The 20,786-nt window shown below is 39.9% G+C and overlaps 1 protein-coding gene across 13 annotated transcripts in view; it reads right to left on the bottom strand.

The window, feature by feature from the left end:
• Dock10 (dedicator of cytokinesis 10) overlaps window positions 1–20,786 on the bottom strand; it is a 250,045-nt gene that overhangs the window by 117,067 nt on the left and 112,192 nt on the right. For all 13 annotated transcript variants that reach the window (XM_026785421.1, XM_026785422.1, XM_026785423.1 and 10 more), the window contains exon 3: window positions 12,196–12,285. In XM_026785421.1, the coding sequence (XP_026641222.1) occupies window positions 12,196–12,285 (90 nt within the window). The remainder of the gene's footprint in view (window positions 1–12,195; window positions 12,286–20,786) is intronic.

Raw genomic sequence — 20,786 nt, 5'->3', positions numbered from 1 at the left:
TCACCTGAATGTCACCAATTCAGAATCTCTGTAGCGGTGCTGTAGTCTCTAATATGTATAGCATAAGAAATTCCTCAGGGGATTCTGAATGAGGCAAAGAATCCCTGATCTCCTGGAACTGAGTTACAGAGACTTGTTAGCTGTGGTGTGGGTGCTGGAACCGAGCATGAGTTGTTTTTTTTTTTTTTTTTTTTTTTTATAAGAGTACCTAGTGCTCTTAACTGCTAGGACCTCTCTCCAGCCTCTGTATTTGTTTAATGTGTATAATGCTTTGTCTGAATCCTAATATATACACGACATACTTGCCTTGTGCCTGCAGAAACCAGAAAAGAGTGTGAGGTTCTCTGACATGGCATTTACAGATAGCTATGTCATGTGGGTGCTGGAATTGAACCCAGATCCTCTGCAAGATCAGCAAGCGCTCTTATCCACTGAGCCATTTCCTCAGTTCCCAGACAGAGGTTTTTAAAACAGCATTTTCTAGTCTAACATAGGATTTTACGTTTGGGTTGCTATTCAATATGCATTTGATATGTAATAATTATTAGTTAGTTAGTTTTTTCCACAGTGTGACCAATTATAGAAAAGGCAACTCAAGGCAGGAAGGGATTATTTCGGCTCACACTTTGACAGTACACCGTCCATCGAGGTGGGGAAGGCACAACTCAGTATGAGGCTGCTTGCTTACACCTTCATAGGTCAAGAAACATAGAAAGTGCTGGAAGCAGGGAGTGCATACAACATTCAGTGCCTGTCACAAAGTGACACATTTCCTTTAGCTCGCTCCACTTCCTAAAGGTTCTGTAAGCTCTCACCAGTGCCACTTGCTGGGTGGGCCCCAACTCTTCAGACATATGAGCCCATGAGGAATACTTGATATCCATAGTAACGGAAAATAGCTCTTTTCTTTTAAAAAATGATTTTAGAAAAGTGGGAAGTTATAAGCGATGCCCTAAAGTCGTACAAGGGATATATTTCATTTTCCCCTTTCTCTTCCTCCTCAGAGAGGCATTAGGATCAATTCAAATCATGTTACAATCCCCGAACTAGCAATTTGTCAACCTCTTCAAAGGGCTGATGATTAGATTCTGGCTGCACAGCACTAAAGAGGTAACAAATGGCTTATTAGTCATAAAATTATTTTCCATTCTGGCTATGGAGGTTTATTTAATCACACAAGTAGTTTCTTGCCAGAAAAATGAATACATTCATAAAAGGTACCCATTGTGGCTCTTCATCCTCACTGAGTAATTCGACATTTGTAAAACACAACAATTTTTTTTTTATGCTGGTACCATGGTTACAGAATACATCGTGAAAATGAAGTATTATGAAATTAAGTGATTTGAGTCAAATTACATACTAAAAGGATGACTCGATAATTTAATGGCTATATGAGACTTTTCAGGGGGAAAACAGGTGCCATCAGCCAGGTCAGCAGAACAAGGGATTGCTCCTACAGAGCAAGACATGGAGAATGTAGAAACAAGATACAAAACACAGAGAACAATGGCTTCCTCGATCGGATCGTCTACACTGTATGTTCCCCTAATGCACAACGATGAATTTCTGCTTTATAAAAGCAAGTGGGACAGCTACTGAGTTTGTAAAACATTCATCTTGGAAGTAAAAATAATGAGTTTACACACCACAAACCATGGGAGCTAGGCATGACATAGCTTCAGATTGTACGGGAAAATCTCATATAATGAACTTCAGCTTGCTTTTAAAAATATTATATGATATTAGATAGAGTGATATGCAATGATGCAGGCTCAGGATGACCATTGTGAACAAATGATATAGGCACCCACGATCAGTGAAAGTAGTGAATGTCATTTCCACTTTTTCATTTCACTATTTAGAAACTGAGAGTACCTCAAAGGGTCCCTCAGTAGTTCTGCTAATTGTAAGTTGAAAATGAGTCAAAATGTTGATTTCTCGTTTTAAAATTCATTCTGTTAAAGTAATCAGATAAACTTTGACAAATAAGATTTGGGTTTAGCCTAGAAATACATATTGTAATCCTTAGACAAGACTTTACAAATAACATTTTAGGACGTGAGCAATTGTTTATATTCCAACCATTCTTCTCGTGTAAACATGGGTTATAATTCAGTATGACTGAAAGATCTGGTTAAAACCCCAAAAGGAAATGTATAGTCACATGTTCCAAAGTTCCTGAGTGGTCCATATGAATTTCTATCCATAGCTGAACAATCTATGGGAGGAGGTTGTTGTGCAGATAAAAATCCAATTTTGCATGGTAATGGCCATTTTTTTGTATTTACAAAGAATATTGTTCTAAAGATTTTAGTGAATAGAAAGTTATTTTCTTCAGGTTATTAATAAGAAACATGACACATTTGCTTTCAATATTTCATCAGTACTTTTCCTGGTATGTTTTTTCCTCATATTACTAAATTCCAAATGCATTTAATTTACCTCATCATCTTTTGTGTACTTAATAAAATAGCGTTAACAGTTTGCTTTGGAAAAATCCTATCTTTTTTGGTCTAGCTATGATAGAAATCCAACTATCACATACAAATAAACACAGGCCAAAAACAGAAAACAGACATTTAGTATCTCCATTAAATTTTCAAGGCTATAAAATAAACCTTACTTGCAAATTATCTTTTAAAAAGTGCACACCAAGTCAAAGGTCTTTCAACTTCCAGCACAGCCTTCATCCAGGAACAAAGAGTCTCATTCACTAATAAAATCATCAACCATAAAAGCCAACAGATGCACACAAAATATTTTTATTAACCCTAATTTTGTTGAGAAAGAATGTAGTTTTTTTTTTTTTTAACATTGTGAGTGTTTTTAGTATTAAATCTCTCTCAATGTTCTCCCAACATGTCTCTTAACTTTCTTAGGAATGTAATTTATTTTTGTATCCTGATATTTCAGAACAGAAGTCAGTTCTTTCTTTCTTTTTTCTTTTTTAGTATTTTGAAGCAGGTTGTCTCTGTATAGTCCTGGCTGTTTTGGAATTCCCCCTGTAGACCAGGCTGGCTTCAGACTCACAGAGATCTTCCTGTCTCTGCCTCCCAAGTGCTAGGCAGTATTAAAGGCGTGCACTGCCACCACCCGGCTCAGAATTCAGTTCGTAAGTAAGAAACTGTGGGCGCCAGTCTAACAATCCTTCCTGTGCAGTCCAGTATTTGAGAAGCAGCAATCATCATACATTTAATTTAATTTAGTCGTGAATGCAACCTACTCCCTCAGACAAGCTGTTGAAAGACTTTCTTGTTTATGGGTCTCATTATGTGTATGAGATTCAAATTTCTGTACCATGTGTACTAAACAAAGGTCTTTGGATGAGTGGGTTCATCATAGTGTGCATGACAGTTCAAAGTCAGGCATTAAATTTATCATTTCAACTGTGAACAAATTTCCCTGAAACGAGATAAATTAGATCACTGGAAACCTCCTTTCTGGTTAACAAAGGTGAGTAGGCACGGAGCTCATTGGAAACGGCATCCGTTCCTCTCCAGCTCCTGCAGCTACCTTCGCATCCCTAGCCCTTGCTCCAGGAAGCCACGTCATGTTGAAATTTGAATTTCCCACTCTTCTCTTGAGTTCACTGAGCACTTTTGACTGAATCTAGGTGGTGAGACAGGAAGAGGAGAAAGAGGGCGAAAACCCATTCTCAGTATTATACTGCCTTCCACGGTGGGGAATTTTGCCCTGTCCTTTAGGGAATTGGTACACTGGTATATAGTTCCAAGATCAATACATGACTCAGTGAACATCTTACCTTTTCTGAACATAAGACATTCTGTCTCAAGAGTACAACATCTTTATTGAATTTACTCCTGAGGCACTTTATAGATAATGGTTTGATAATAACATTGCCACATATTCTTGGGCTTTAGTGTACAATAACCTCAACCAGTCTGTGCCCCTAACTTGTGAAACTTTCTGTTGGAGACCAGTGATGACTCCAAGTTACCATATTCAGTGAGCTTAGCCCTTTTCCCTCTTTGGGGTTTATGCCATCAGTACGCTCTTGTTCATCTTTGTTAGATTCTGAGTATCAGTTTTTCCTTCTTCCTGTCTCACTTCTCTCCTGTCCCATCTCTGCTGTCTATGTAAGGTCCTCCTTAACAGCTCCTTCCTTGTGGACATGACTGAGAGTCCTGCCATCTTAGTTCCAGCTCTATCTTTCATGGCATCCTGAATAAGCTCTTCCTGGACCATCTGTTCCCACCTTTTTTCTGTGTTCTGGACAGTTGATATTTCTCTCTCCCCCCCTCTCTCTATCTTTCTCTCTCTCTCTTATCCCTCCCTCTCCCTCCCTCCCTCTCTCTCTCCCCCCTCTCTCCATTTCTCCTTCTTCTCTCTTTCTCCCTTCCTCTCCCCCTTGCCTCAGTACAAGACTTCTCTTCCATATTTCAAAGGCTGCTCCAATAATATTTACTTATTCTGCATATCTTATTTAAGCTACTGTCACAGTACTCCAAGTCAGTGAGCTTGGGCACATTCTTCTTTACTTACTTTTTAATCTCCAAACCCTGCCAAATTCTATCTCCTTTATTAGCTCTTTACTTTTATGGCTACAAAAATGCTGCTATTGTTATTATAGATCTGTATAATCACCCTTCTGGGCTATTAATAGTCTCATATGCCCAACTTTTCTTTAGGCTTTGACACTCTCCAAAGCAATCAATCTATTCTTCAGTGCCTTCTTTTTATATTTTTTTTCTTGCTGTATGTACCTGACCTTGCTTCTTCTTTTCTTAGTAAAACTCCCAGAGTTGCTCATCTGATTGAAGAGACTTTTTTTTTTCTCCTGGTGGTGTACTCTTCAAGAGCAAAGCCTGTGCTTTATTCATTGGGTAACATCCGCTAAGCAAATGGTACAAGGTAAACAGTTAATTCCATCCAGTCTTTCAGTTAGTGGCTGATGCCTTTCAATAGTTTCATTCTAGCTCCACTACGCTATGACCCACAGTAACAGAAAATCAGAGGGAAAGGAACCTCCTATTTAAAGAATTAGCCCTTGAGTGAGACTCCATAATGAATGCCATGCAACTAAATTGGGAGTGACAGCAGTAGTAACATATTCATGTTCCTGGGTTCAAACTCGCTTCTAGGGGAACAGAAAGATAAGCCTGTTAACTGGACACGAGTTTGAGAGGAGATATTTAATGGCTCAAAAGGATTCTTTGGCCTTTATGGCCATTGTTATTGTCTTTGAACACAGAGCTGGCTCTGTTTTTTTTCTCAGTTTTCTTGATGGGGGAGAGTTCCCAGAACAGCTTTCTCAGATACTTGTCTGGGAATTCTGTCCTAGTAACGAGGCACCCTTGGACAAAAGCAGACGTTTGGATACTAACAATAAGAATTATCCATGGAGATTTGGTGATGAGAAGAAAGTCCCACTTATTTGCTCTTTGGGGGTTCTAGTGTTCTCCTTTGCATCATCAGCGGATGCTCCAAAGACAGGCATGCATGTTGGGCTTTCTACTTCGATTGAAATATACTGGGTCTTTAGTTCAGGATGATGTTTTTGGATCAGCTCAAAGCCAACATTTATCAAATGAATGTGTTTCTCAAGATACTAGGAGAAATCAGATTGTTTTATCAATGGTCAAGTAAGTCAGAGAAATGGCTCATAACATTTTCCTTCTAAGATGTTCTGAGTGGATGTCCACAAATTAAAGACTCTGTCTCTGTCTCTCTGTCTCTGTCTTTCTGTCTCTGTCTCTGTCTCTGTCTGTGTGTGTGTGTGTGTGTAAAAGAGAGAGAGAGAGAGAGAGAGAGAGAGAGAGAGAGAGAGAGAGAGAGAGAAGAAAGAAAGAGAGAGTACATGTGTGTATGTGTGTGTAATACTTGCAAACACTTCGGTGTACTGGGTTTATACAGAACACCCTGCTGGTATGAAATTGATTAGGCCTCAATTCTAACTAGGAGGTCCTTGGGCTTTTAGTGTGATTTTGCTGTGGCTTCTTTAAGCTTTCTTCCCTTAAACATGATTCGTATTTTCTCTTCCATCATAAGTCTTATGTTCCTTCTTTTCCTGGAAAACCCCACTCTTTCTATTCTGGAGTCACTGCATAAAGTATGAACTGCCCATGGTAACTCAGCACTGCCCCCGTAAAGACAGGCATAAGGATCGTGTGTATCCAGGTACACTCTCGATAGAGACATAGAGAAATTTGCTTCTGTTTTCAAACATTGCTTCTGCAACACTCTAGTTTCTACGGATTGGATGTCACGACCAAAGTAAGACCTGGATTCTTTACTTCAATATTTTCTTCTCATTTTATGTCAATTTTACACTTATTGAGAGGTTGGGTTCCATTAACTGAACTGGCTTTGGTGTCAAAGAAACTTGAAACCTTAGTACTTAACCAGTATTTCCCTTGTCTGCTCATCTGAAGTGCTCCCAGGGCCTGTTTTCCTTTGAGCCATCATATTATTCAATCTGCTGTTTCTTCATTTTCTTTTGTTAAGCAAGAATAAACCAGCAGCTTAGTTTTAATTAGTGGGCTGAACTTCATCTTACTCCTCGGTGCGTATTTAAACAGAAACTTTACTGTAGACATTTTGCTTGGAAAGCCTGGAGTCTATGTATAAACTCCTTTATTGCCCTGTTCCCAAGTGGGAATGGTATCCCGGGAGCAGTTGACTTTACTTCTTTTGCATGGTCATAGAAGTAGATGTAAAGGTAGTTTGGGGGATCAGATATAGTCTTCCCAAGCTCTTGTTTCCCATACCTTTGCCAGTGTTACTTTTAGGATCACATCACTAGGTCAAATAGTCCTAGATAAAGATGGAGAAACTGGGGCATGTCAAAATAAAGGGCACATTCCTTCTTAACAGTGGAAATATAAAGCACAGTGATTTAAGGAATTTGGAGACCATGGTCAGAGTGAGCAGAGGTTGATCATTCTCTGTGCACACGGGCAAGTTAATCATATAGGGCTTGTGGATGAGGCAGTAAATGAGTTAATAAATACCTGTGCTTTAGGATACTTAAACATAGTTTTGTATGTACATTTTTGCTCAACTGTGGCCAACTGTTTACAGAGCTGGAAATATGGCAGGTATGAAATTAGCCTATGCTTTTGTGTGGGAAAGAGCTAAGCTCACTCTCCAAGACAGGGAGGATAATTAATAACAGATAAAGCAGAAAAGGGAGATATGGTTCATTTTACTTAATTCCCTTTAAAAATATGAAGTCATTCAAGACAAAGGGAAAGAAAACCCACTACCTTTGACACGAGGCTGTGAATTATCACCGCAGAGTAATGTGAGAGAGAGTTCAAGACTTTTATCGAGCTGGATGAATTGAAACTAGATTCTTTCCATTTTGTTGCTTAGCAACCAGAACATTTGTCCTTGCCAGCGCATGGAGTCCCCAGGCAATTTAACACAGAGTGGACCAAGAAGGAAGCTCAATATAGCAACCATGGCGAAATAGACGAGCTTCTGCACAAGTCGTGCAAATGTCTGAGTCTACTTCAGTGCTTGCTTTATCTGGTCTCAGTAGTGTTCCCCACGTGTAGTCTGCTGATTATATATACCAGAGGCTGGACAGAGGCTGCAGCGCAGTTGCTAGGGAAGATTCATTCCAGAGGACACTAGGGCAAAGCTTCAGACTGGTAGTTAGCACTGTCAATCAAAAGTCCAGGGGCTTGGGCCCAGGGGCCTGGGGCCAGATACTGAACGTATTCCTATCTGTATGACACTACCTGCTCAAGTTTCTTCGTCTTTCTATGATGTGGTTTCCTCATCCTTAAAAGATGCTGCTTGGCTCTAGCGTTTGTTTATAATTATTATAAGTGAATGATTTAGATGCCTCTCTGACACAAAGCAACAGGCAATAATGATTGGCTGCTATTGTGATCTGAGTCAAGCCTTTTTGCCAGCGTATTTCTCTGGGGGCATTTCTCCATCTTAAAGCAACTCTCCGGGAACTCCTTTTCTTTTGATCTGCCACCCACAGGCGGGCCTGGCTATTGATGTTCTGTTGCTAATGGGGGACACTTAGAAGTAAGATGTTCCAGCTTCCTAGACTGTCAAGCACAAGTTCTGCTTCATCTCCATCCTTCAAACCAAATTCAGGAGCTTCTTGCAGAGGATGATGCAGAAAAGTTAATGAAAATAAAATGATTTCTTCCAAGTTTCCCCCTTCTTTGAAGGAATTCTTCTCTTTGAAGAAGAGGGAAGCCGAGTGTACAAGAGAGAGGGGCCTGCCAAAGGCTGAAAGGTAATAATTAAAGTGGAACAAACACAAAGGTAAGGAATTTCTCTACAGGAAAAGTAACAAGAGAAAGGCAGATTTTGTGGTCAGCCTGTTGGCAGTGGAAGGTGACCTTAGAGAACTGTAAGAGCGACTGACATTGGAAGCTGTGGTGCAGGGGCTCTGGAAACACAAGGAACGGCTGACCGCGAGGAGCTCTACACTCTTGGGGTTCTCCTGAGCTGGACAGACCTGGCTTCCAGGCAACCTTACACTTGTAGACTTGATGATAAGAGAGGTTGGTGGTGGAGGTTTGGAATTGGTGGTGGGATTTGGGTTCATTGGCCACAGACTTGGGTTCCAATTCTGGCAGCATTTACAAATAAATTCTAATTACTTACAAGATATTTTTAAATTTTTAAAATTTACTTTTAATACTATAAGAACACGGAATTATGAGGTGTATATACACACACACACAAGTATGTATATATCATTGCCCTACAAGGCCTAATATTTTGAATGCATATTTATTCATATACTTAAGTGTATATATACCCATACACATACATATAAATGTTTCTATTTGGTTTTCAAGGTGAGCTTTTTCTATGTAACCTTGGCTGTCTTGGAAATTGCTTTGTTCACTAGGATAGCCTCTGCTTCCTTAGTGCTAGAGTTAATGGCATATACCACAATGCCTGACTCTTAAATGTATGTATCTCAATGGCTGTGTATTATTACAACGCACACACACATAAATGTGCTAAAAGTGTTTTAAATAGAGTTCCCATTGATATTTTAAATTTTACCAATCAGCAATATACATGCTTATAATTATACACGCATATATTTAAGCTTATTTTTACATGAGTACATATTTACACATGACACTTTAAAGTTACTTGTGGGTAAATTTCAAAAGCTACAGATGTACTTTGAATACTGTTGTATTGACATTTTCCTCTATACTGTCGCCATGATCAAATCATTTTTCTTTATTTTTTCCTTCAGATATTACATATACAATCTGCTTCTATTTTTATTTCCATGACCTCTAGCACATACCTCTTAGCTGACTGCATTTGCCTGCCTATATCTTTTGCATGTTTCTCCCTGAGTTGCCTTTTTCATATTAAGATCTGTAGAATTCTGAATATTGGATAGCCCAGTAGCCAAGCACACTAAGTGCTTCTGCAGAGGGCCCACATTTGGTTCCCAGCACCCATTTCAGTCACTTTGCGACTGTACATAACTCCAGTTCCTGAAAATCTGTCTCCATGGCCATCTGAATGTTCATGGTACACAGCAGCTCACACACACACACACACACACACACACACACACACACACGCATACGTATAAACTAAAAAGAATCTTTAAAGCTTTTGTTGAATTTTGACTGCTAGAAACGTATACGCATTGTGCATCTATCAGAAGAAATATATAGAGTTCAGGTGACAGCTTTAACTTCTTTTACTTTAGGATACCATTTGTCATGCAGAAATTTACACTTTTTACAGAGTGGAATCTGTCACTTTTCATCTCCATTTAAAAACGTTTTCCCACACTTTTGTGACTTTTGTTTTTTTATTTTAAATTTACCTTCATGTAGAATTTCTTTCTTATGTAATAAGGGAAAGAGAATTTTCAAAATAATCTCCCAAAATGAACAATAAAGTATTTGTTGCTAGGGCCTTTGGGGGCATTTGTTCATCAATCATCTGCCCCAGGCACTCGTTTGTTCCCCTTGTTTGTTTGCTGAATAACATGGAAAAAGTATGGTGTATCCATTTTTTTTTTTAAGTTTGGAATATTTGTTTTGTAGTTGATGAAAACTTGCTTCATTTGTCCAACAAATTTCAACCCTGATTGCTCCACCAAAGAGCAAGATGATCAACTTTGCAGTTAACTCGGGTTCGGTTCCTCAGAGGCAGTGGCTCTACAGGGAAGTATCGCTAGCTAATTGAGCTAAAGGCACGAAAACACTAGCAGATTACCATAAGGTATTGTATTTGGCACTCTAGGAACTCTGCGGATATCAGCGCGCTGAGTACAATTTCAGGCCCAGGTGGGAACTGCGGATTCTTGTGGAGCTGTTGGCACAGTGAAACTTGTAGGTAACATGCATACATCCTTTGGCTCTCTAAAGCTGGGACCTCACTGGTTTTACCCTCAGCAAGCCTACTCAACACGGCTTTTTCCTGTCCCTGCTGCTGGGACACAGTCTTCTCTGTACAATGAATTCAAGGCCATCCGGCAGCATCCATGTAGTTACATGGCATCAGGGCTTTGGAAGTCACATGGGGTGTCTTCTCTACATTCATTACATCCCTATAAAATTATGCTTTTGTTCCCCAGGTATTGTAGTAGTGTCTAGTCAATCTTTTAGCTATCATATACACTACAACTGTATCCCCAATTTATTTTTTAAGGCTAGATTTTCTATAATGTCAACAAAATGAAGTGAAAGCCAGAAGTAAATTTTATTCATGTCTATTGATACAAATTTGCTCATGTGTAAGATACAAATTTACTTATGCCTATAGATGTAAAAGCTTGTAATAAAACAGTGGGAAGGGGGCAAAAGCTTATTAGGGTAATAACACAATATGGACAAAAATATGAACTTTCATATCAGAAATGCAAATAAACATGCAAAAAATTATGAATTCTACCTCAGTGCTGAATTATATCAGAGAAGCTGCATAACAATAGACTGATTAGATTCTCTGATGAAACTATTTTTAAGCACTTCAAGGGTCTAAGGAAGACATCTCTTCAAAAACAATTATACAATACCAGAAAACAATATAAAAGCCAGTAGTTTATAAAAAAGAAAAGATAATAATGGCTTCCCCCTAAAACAAAAATAAGTCAGACAGCAAAATAGCACATTCAGTATTAGCATTGTTATCTAACATTATTTTAGGATATTGATAATACAATGAGACAAAAATTAAGGACATAATAAGCTTATTTGAAAAGAAGAAAAATCTAATAATCTACAAACCTGAAAATAAAATTTCCATAGAGTCATTCATATTAAAATAAATAGCTTAAAAGATGTTAAATATATGAGCAATTAATAGTAAGAAAAGTAAATGTGCTTTAAAGATTCTACTTTCCTTTAAAAAAAAGTCCAAAAGGTATCAGCAACTAAATCTAGCAATCAAATTTGGGATCTTATAAAGAACCTGCAGTTTTACTCAGTGACCAGTAAGAGGACCTAGTTAAATGTCCCAACTTGGTAATTAACCATCATAGAAGTTTCATCTGAATTTTAATCAGAATATGCCACATTTTAGAGTACAGAGGACATTTAGATCCTTCCTCTATCAATTAATCTGAGCTGGTCTGCACTTTAACCCTCTGCTGTATGTAAAGGAGGGGCTGGGTTCATCCCGTAAAGTTCTGCTTCTTAGCTGCTGTGTGTTGGCCCAACCCCAAAGCAGCCTGATGTCTGATTAGAAGATGAAGAAGTTGTTTCATCAACTGAATTCAAGTATATGTTGTCAACAGATTTTTAAATCAGTCCCTCAAGCTGTCCAGAGAGATTTATCATCAGCATTTTTCATAGCTCCCAGCAGAAATAACTATATTTCTAAAAGCAGATACTCTACAATCTAAGATTCTCATGGAATGCAGCCTTCTTCGTTTTCAATTGCAGCATGAATAAGCAAAGCAAAGCTAGATCTTTCTACTAAAAAGAGTCAAATACTTCTCAGTGCGAAAGTTGAAAGAAAAGAACAAACAAAAGACCTAAAACAGAGCAATTGCTATATAATCAAAACTGGCTACAGAAAGATGGAAAGCCACCCAGAGGTGACAAAGGCTGAAATGGACACCGAGACTGAGACAATCTGTGACATTCTCTATTGCAGATGAGCACGCGGGAGAATGGGAGCAGAAAAGTGTCTTGAGGTTGCCTGACATGGTGGGTATGGGTAGGAGCAAACACTTCAGAGAGAAATAAAGGAGAGCACCATGCTTACCTCTTTCACCAGCAAGCTTTCTGCTTTGTTCTCTGCCTCTTCCGGTACCGTAGAATACAGTGTTCGGATATCCCAAGAAACCGTGGCTGTCTGAGAGGAACCAGGAGAAGAAATTAAACCTTCCATCTTGAATGCATGGAGTGGACCACTATCCCAAAAACACGAGGGCTGATTGTCATTGAGCTAGGTGGAGAAGCTTCCCCAAGAAACATAAAACCCTTATGTTTTAATCCCTTTAAAAGAAGAAAGAGCCAAATAGTCCCAAATGCATGCCTACTAGCATTCCCATAGTTATTGCTTCATCTGTGTAGCTCAGAGTTTTACAATCCATTTTATTATCGAGAAAAAAAAATGTGAACATCTGTGTTTGTAACTTGTTTCTATTAGAATCTTTTGTTACTGTTCATGTTAAAATAAATTTGGAATGAATTTTAAGAACTTATAAGATCCTATTGTAAATAGTAACATGTAAACCTATCCCCTTTTAGGAAGTGTGTGTGTGTGTGTGTGTGTGTGTGTGTGTGTTTACAAACATAGTTAAGTAAGAGGAAGGAGACAAAATAAACTTGCACATTGAAGAAAAAAGGTCATGCTTTAAATGTTATTTTCTGTTGAAATAAGTAAAAAATTTCACATTTTAAACAAATAGCTATTTATACAAATAGTGTTCTATTAAACGGATACACATAAGCTGATATGTAAGATCCCTCATGAAGCCTTTGAATAGAATTTCAAAGGCTGTTGTTGTTTGATGTGTCTCCAGGTTCTGGCTTATAATTTTTCTAACACGATTACATTATAGCCACCAGCTTCCTTCAGTCTGTCCATTTTCATGGTGATGTGGTGAAAATGACTGGCAGTAGCATGGTACCAACCATGGAGGAGATTTTAGGTCACACATTCCCTGAATAGACTCCTCATAGTTTCTGAGATACAAACTACAGTTTGTATAAACTTATTCTGATGAAAGGCATGCTCTTGCGTTGGTGGTTGAAACAAACGAAAATCTCAAAAGCCACTGTTAGTTTAGGAGAAGAGGATACAAGAGTTTTTGTCTTCTGAGCTCATGGTGTTGTAGCCATGTGTCAGCCACAGCAGCATTGTGTCCATCATCCCTTTCATCCCGATTTCAGACTTAGCATTTTCTTCAAATTTCCCCTTCACACCTGATGCAAGTCCCATTTCTTGTCACTGCCATAACCTCAATGTTCAGTAGGGTGCTAAACCGGCTGTCTGTTGAATTTTTCCTGAGTGTATGTATGCAGTGCCTGTTCAGGGTAAGTGTGTGCGACTTTAGGCAAGCACATCAGTGTCTCTGCTGTGCATGGGTGTGGCAAGTGACTCAGTGAGCGTGTGATTTGTGTAGTGCATGAGTGCATCTATACAGGAAGTGTGGGTGTGTGGTTGTGGTTATGCATAAGAGTATGCTAATATAGTGAGTATATATATGCTGTAAGTTTGTGTGCTGTGTACGGTTAGCTTGTACATGCCTGTAGTGTGCCAATCTGTGTATTCCTGTGCATGTGTGAATTCGTGTGATACGTGGGTATGTCTGTGGGAGTACGCACATACATGTCTATGTGGGAAGGATGGGTTTTGACGTTGTGAAAGAGGAAGAACATCATATGATTCTAAGATCAGAGGATAAAAATGATGAAAAATGTGTTCCAGATATTTCGTTCAGTAAAAGTAATGTTCAACTTAAAATACTGCTAAGGGGTGAGCTCACCAGTCTCTAGGACTTCATGGCATCTATAGAAGAAACGATGCAAGTGTGGTGATATTTTGTTTATGCTATAACAAATAAAGCTTACCTAAAGATTAGAGTGTGGAGCTAGCCATACCAGTTCTTACCTCTGCTGAATCCTTAAACCAGTGGGGTCATCCTGTCCCTATAAATCCTCAGATTGAATGCTCTGAGCTCCTGTCTCCTCCCACCTTATATGCTGGGATTAAAGGTGTGTGATCCCAACTGCTGCTCTGTTTCTCTTTTAGACTGATTCAATCTCACAGTAGACCAGGTGGCCTTGAACTTAAAGATCCGCTTGCCTGAGCCTCCTGAGTTCTGGGATTGAAGGTATGTGCCACCATCACTGGGCCTTTATGGCTAACTAGTGGCTCACATTACACTCTGATCCTCCAGCAAGCTTTATTTGTTACAGTCCAAGCAAAATATCACCACAGGGAAGAGCTGAGACTGCCAAGTTAAACCAAGAGCAGACAGAGAGAGCAAGTGGAGGTCTTGCAGATGAAGCAGAGGTCTCCAGACAGACCAGGAAGTGGTTGTTTCTGTGCAGAATGCAATGAAGCAAGATTAGAGTTATCTTGATTTTCTTCATTTATAATTCTTTGTCTGATTTCCTCCTTCAAGTTGCTTCTTTATTGTTAGTCTCTCTGTGAATACTAACAACTTAGTCTAGACTGAGTCTTGGGGATTATTGTTTAGACTTCAGTGCCCCAGGAATGACTTTGGAAAGACAGCTCACAGATACATGGGGTTACTTGCTTCGGTCTCAGAAATCACTACAAATCAAGACTCCCACAGTGTTACATCAGTGATCTAGCATGTTGAGCATGGACAAATATGTAAGTTACTAGCCATGAGCAATGCATGAAGCTAGAAGGATTCCTGATGACCTGTGGTCACAAAATGACATTAATCCTACACTAAATAAGATCACTGTGACTAAGTCATGCTTATAAAACCATGTGACAAACCTAGGACTTTATTTTGCATGTTCTGTGCATGCTGAATACCTCGTACAACACAAACACGGCATAAGAGGACTGTGAGCATATATGTATGTGCATGACACAACATGTGAACCATCTCAGTATAAAACTGAAACACTTGTTTAAAAACCAAAAGGCCTCGATGAGGTTAGAGCTTTCAAAACTTTGGTGCCTTTCCTCTTGTTTTACATTTGTTTAAAGTGCTTGCATGGAGCACAAATAACTTGGTCAAAATAGAAGTATGAAGAATCCTATTTGTTAAGGGTATTAATACATTTAAAAAGAATTTCCTTTCTGAGAAGTCGGTGTTTTCAGACCACTACAAATTGCCTTGGCCACAACAGACTTCCTGTTCTCTTTAATAAAGCTCTGTTCCACAATTGGTAGAGTTCAGTAGCATGGAACAGATCTGAGACCACACTGGCATTCGGCCGAGCTCATCTGGTGGCAAGAGTTTCATAAGGGGCGTATTGTGGGGCATTTGGAAAGGAAAACTTCTGAACCAATGGCCCTGAGCCTGTATTTGCAGTCTGAGGCCCACAATATTCAGTGTCTTTCACTCCGGCTCTGCTACTTCCTAGTTCCTTCAGTGCTGTGCTGGGTAGCCTTTGTGGTTTTGTTGCAGCAGCCATTCTGCTGGTTAAAATGACTCTGGGTTGGACTTCAGTCTAAGAGCACAGGGACCATTTCCCAGTTGGCTAAATGCCACCGTTAAAGTCTGGGATGGATCGCTTTTGCTGTCCTGGGGCTGAGTAGGCGGCCTGTGTCAGTTCTTACAGTCGGTCCCAGCTGCTAAAGGCAAGGAGAGAAAAGATGGTGCTTAAATAACTCCATCAGTCCTGATTAAGATGTAGGCAGCTCCACAACGAACAAGTAACTCACACTTAATCGTGAATTGAAAAGGAAATGTCTCTTCATTTAGCAGGTTTGGGCACCAATGCTGATTGCTACTAAAGAAGACACATTACTGTGCTTGCTTTGAAAATAGTTTTTTTTTTTTTGTGTGTGTGTGTGTGTGTTTTAACCACATTCAGAAATAACACCAATGTGTTTTTTTCTTATTTATTGTAAACTATGTGAGAATGATGCTTTAATAACTTAGCTGTGCTTTACAGGGAAACTCTTCTAGTTTTGGTGAAAACTATAGGCTATAGGTGGCAGAAACGGTGGGCAACCATCCATTAGTAGGTATTGATCGTGATTCAGCAAAGTCCAGCGTGACGACTTGGTCATTGCACTATTTAAGTGCGTCAGTGAGGTTCATGGTCTTGAACTCTCAGACCCACAAAGCACTGAAAAAGTTACTTCCCTTTTTCTGTAGTTCATCTTCTAGACCCGTGGTGGTTGACTTTCCCAATGCTGCGACCCTTCTATACAGTTCCTTGTGCTGTGCTGGCTCCCAACCAGAAAATTATTCCATTGCTGCTTCCCAACTATAGTTTTGGTCCTGTTAGGAACTGTAATGTAAATATCTGACATGCAGGATATGTAATATGTGGCATGCGAAGGGGTCGTGACCCACAGACTAAAAACCAGTATTTTAGACTCAAGTGCATCTTCCATCCCTCAAGGAGGCAAGAACAAAATACCTTTTCCTTTAATGATGACTGTTCCTTGATCTCTGGCAAATTTAGTGGAGTACACATGACAGCTTGGTATACATATAGAACATAGTGATCTGATTTGGGGAGTGGACATTTCTGCCTTTTTGCACATGAAAATCTTTTTTGAGCAGCACATGACTGTACACGCCTCACACAGAAAGACGTGAGGAGCAACAGAAACCAGTGCTGCATCAGTGTAAAGGTGCATTCGGCACCAGCTCATCCCATTGGTCAGTTAGACTCAGGGGTGCAGGCTAAGCCTACCATGTAGAGAAACTGAGGAAGAAGCATGTTTTTTTTTTTTGTGATTCCAGAGGAAGAGAATTGAGCTGACCTAGTAGCCTGCCCACCCTGGCTGACTCCCCATGGCCTTTCTACAGCACAACCTATGCTCCTTCTCCCATAATGGTGCTGGTCCTCCAGAGGCTCTTTATTTCACCTTTGACCTTTCAAGAAATCCTCAACTAATTCTCTGGAAATCTCAGGTTTTATATAGATGCCAGTCCCTTTAAACAAAAACAAACAAACAAACAAACAAACAAGCTGTGGCTCACTCCAACCTCCTCTCTTTCTTGAACTCTCTAATTTACTGTCTGTGTCATACTGGGAGCCAATACACGGAATATTTTAAATCCCAAAGCTGTGATCTTGATTCATTTGGTCATCTTAAATGAGTGCTCTGTCACATTTAAGCAGGTATGGTGTTTAATGTGGACTGTCAATGTCACAGGGTTTACAAGTTTCTGGGCATATCTGTGAGGGTTTTCTAGATAAAGTTAGCTTCTGGGCTAGCCTCACCTGTGACAGATTATCTAGACTGCTTTAAATGAGTACAGAAGACCACTTTAAATATGGGTGACATCTGCTGGGAGGTGATGGCACACACTTTTAATCCTAGCACTTGGGAGGCACAGGCAGGTGGATCTTTAAGAATGAAGCAGCCTGGTCTACATAGTGAGTTTCAGGACAGCCAAGGCTACGCAGAGAAACCTTGCCTTGAAAAACCAAACACACACACACACACACACACACACACACACACACACAGAGAGAGAGAGAGAGAGAGAGAGAGAGAGAGAGAGAGAGAGAGAGAGAGAGAGAGGTGATACCTTTCTGATGAGCTGGGGCTTCTGAACTGAATAGAAAGGCAAAAGAAGCCAAATATTAGCATTCATCTCTGTCTGCTTCCTGACTCTGGATGCTATGTGACCTGTCGCCTCAAGCTTACATTACCAGGACCTCCCACTATGAGAGAAAACACATTTCCTTCCTTAAGTTGCTTTGGCGGGTGTTTTGTTGGAGCAATGGGATCAGTAAGTAACACAGCCGATTTCATAAAACCTGCTTTGGGAATAAAATATGAAAATTAACGTAGTCAGGTAATACAGAGATGACTCAGTGGTTAAGCTACTTAAGCACTAGCTGCTCTTCAGAAGGTCCCGGGTTCTGTTCCAAGCATCCACATGACAGCTCACAGCAGTTTACACTGCATGAAGGTGATGGAAGGCATACATGCAGGCGAAATGCCATTATGTACAAAATAAAAACAAATAAAATGCTGTTAATTTTCTTATGCCCTATTTAGTTCCTTTGGTATCTTTGATTTATTATTCTTAAAGAACTTGAATGTAGATGTGTTTTAATGATTCTTTGGTATTCTATCTTTGACTATGTACACCTCTTCTGACCTCATAACCTAGAACAACCTTCTTTAAAGGAAAGAAAGAGGGCACTATTGAGAGTTATAATTAATATGCCATAGAACATGTCATTTTAAAGGGTAAATTTCTGTCGATTCTGAGCATACTCAGAGCTGAGAAACCATAATCGCTATTTACATTCAGTATGTCTTCATCACACCTCAGGAAACCCTTTATCTCTTAGCAGTCTGCACATACTCTCTTCTCCTTGGTACCTGGCGACATCTGCTTTCTATGCCCACACATTCCATTTAAATAGAATCATTTATATGCGACTGACCTAGCACCCTATCCTCTGAGCCAAAGATTCCTCTCTACATCAGATCAGCCATGCCTACCTGAGTGAATCAATGAGGATTGCACCTTCTCTCATAAGACGATGACGTGGGAAGGGTCATTGAACCCTGACCCAGGTGTTCAGCCATTCCTTCTAGTTATTTGTGTGTAATGAAGTCCTAATTGGATGTGGTATAGAGGATTTGGAGACGTGCTAGAGTATGTAGGTGGGGGAGATGGAGAGAGGGGGCTCCATTTATATGGCCATGGATAAGCTACATGGAGACTTCCCAGTGCGGCTGCTCTGTGGTCACCTATGCTTTCATCAAAACGTCTTGCTCGTGGTCTGTAACCAAGCCTGACAAAATCATTGGTCCCACGGAAAAACACGTATGGCATGGCACTTTAGTTTGTCCTTGGGCCTTCTGAGGAAGGGCTCATGTTACTTCATTTCCCCAGGGGACACATTCTTACAACAGTTGTCCTTTCTGATTGAAGGTTCACCCATACTGTAGCATGTACCCATATGTCCTTCACGATTATTGTCAAATATGCCAAATTACTCTCAGTTATTAGTTGGTAGGCAGTTTGCTTGCTTCCATTTGGGGGCTATGCCTCTGTGAACATTTATGTCTAAAACATCATGCGGGCATACATTGTGGGTACAATGAAACAGAGAGGGGCCACTGTATACTCTTTTTAAAATAAAGACTAGAATTCCTTGCTACCCTAATTTTTAAATTTTCATTTATTATTTTTAATTAATTTGTATTAATTATTCAAAGAAGTTTTATTTAAACAATTCCATTTATATATGTGATACACTTTGATCAGATTCACCATCTCTATGACTCTTTCTTATTCTGTTTTCCCCTTCCAAATACCTAGCAGCTCCCTTTTTATTTCACATCTTTCCTCTCTCGACTTCGTAAGAGAGAAAACACATAATACTTGTCTTTGTGAGACTTATGGTCACGTCCAGTTCTATGCCTTTTCCTGGAAATAAGATAGTCTCACTGTTTATGGTTAGGTAAGGCCACACTGACTTTCTGATGGCACCACACACAGTGAGAACTGGGTTGTTTACTCCTGATTGGATACCTCATTTTTAAGGAAGCTTCTGATGCATAAAGTATTGTTTTGAAGGAGACAAAGAGTGAAAATCAAAGTGCTTCTGTTGGAATTTTGTCTTCAGTGGCTTACATCCTTGGCCAAGGGCCTCTCTATGAGAGGGATGCCATAACTGAGAAATGATCTAATTGAACACAAGCTATTACTTAGCTTTCAAATCACAACAGCACCGCCCTTGCACAAACATTATGAGCCATTTAAAGCTTTTTTTCCCCATGCTCGAAAGCCACAGATTAAAAAGAGTTGAGATTCCTATGAAATATTAAGCTATATTTTAGATAAAAAGAAATCTCATGACCTTTCTTCTTTGTAACTTTAACCGTAGCAAGTCTTTGAACTTCCTCTCATAGAACGGCCCTTGTGGTAAAGCGTGGAAGTCCCCAAGTACCAGTTGCTTTCAACAGCTAAAAATAAACTATGAAAAATGTAAGCCCTTGAGACATGATGGAATGTGTCACTCAGTTTTGTCAGCCAGCCGATGGCAACTGCAGGATCAACCTGAGTGCCCTTGAACACGGACTCTGAGCCATCACTAAGAACGTGAGCTTTGAGGAGATGGTATAACTTCTTTGGCAGGCTACTTCATCCACTGAACAGAGAGCAGAGAAGTATGATTTGGGAAGTGGCCCTTCTCACAGCAGAAAGTTCTATGATTCGAGCATAAGCATCGTCTCCTGCTCCTCTTGGTATTCTTGATATGTATGCTCAGCTTACTAAGGGCGGTTCTCAAGGTTGGTCTTCAATAGAGGAGCTTTGGCTAAGTGGACGCTGCGGACTGACCAGGGTTCCTGTTCTCAGACATCTCAACTTCACTGTTTCAGTGATTCTCTCTCAGTCTTTCTGCACTGTTCACCCAGCAAGAAAGTCGTTTATGGCACTAGCACCTTCTGTTATGTGATTTGGCCTTAGTTTCTATTTAGTCTGAGTCATTGAACATGATTCATTGTGTCCTTGAAACTGTTCCTTTGCTTCCTCTCCCTTAACTGCTTCATTAAGTCACACATTGGTGACCAAGGGTATTTTTGGTCTGTTATTGCCAACTTCAAAACATAAAGATAGCTGGGCGGTGGTGGCGCACGCCTTTAATCCCAGCACTCGGGAGGCAGAGGCAGGAGGATCTCTGTGAGTTTGAGACCAGCCTGGTCTA

The sequence above is a fragment of the Microtus ochrogaster genome, linkage group LG2, assembly GCF_000317375.1.
Source record: "Microtus ochrogaster isolate Prairie Vole_2 linkage group LG2, MicOch1.0, whole genome shotgun sequence".
Taxonomy (NCBI): domain Eukaryota; kingdom Metazoa; phylum Chordata; class Mammalia; order Rodentia; family Cricetidae; genus Microtus; species Microtus ochrogaster.
This window is presented reverse-complemented; position numbering and strand designations above follow the sequence as displayed.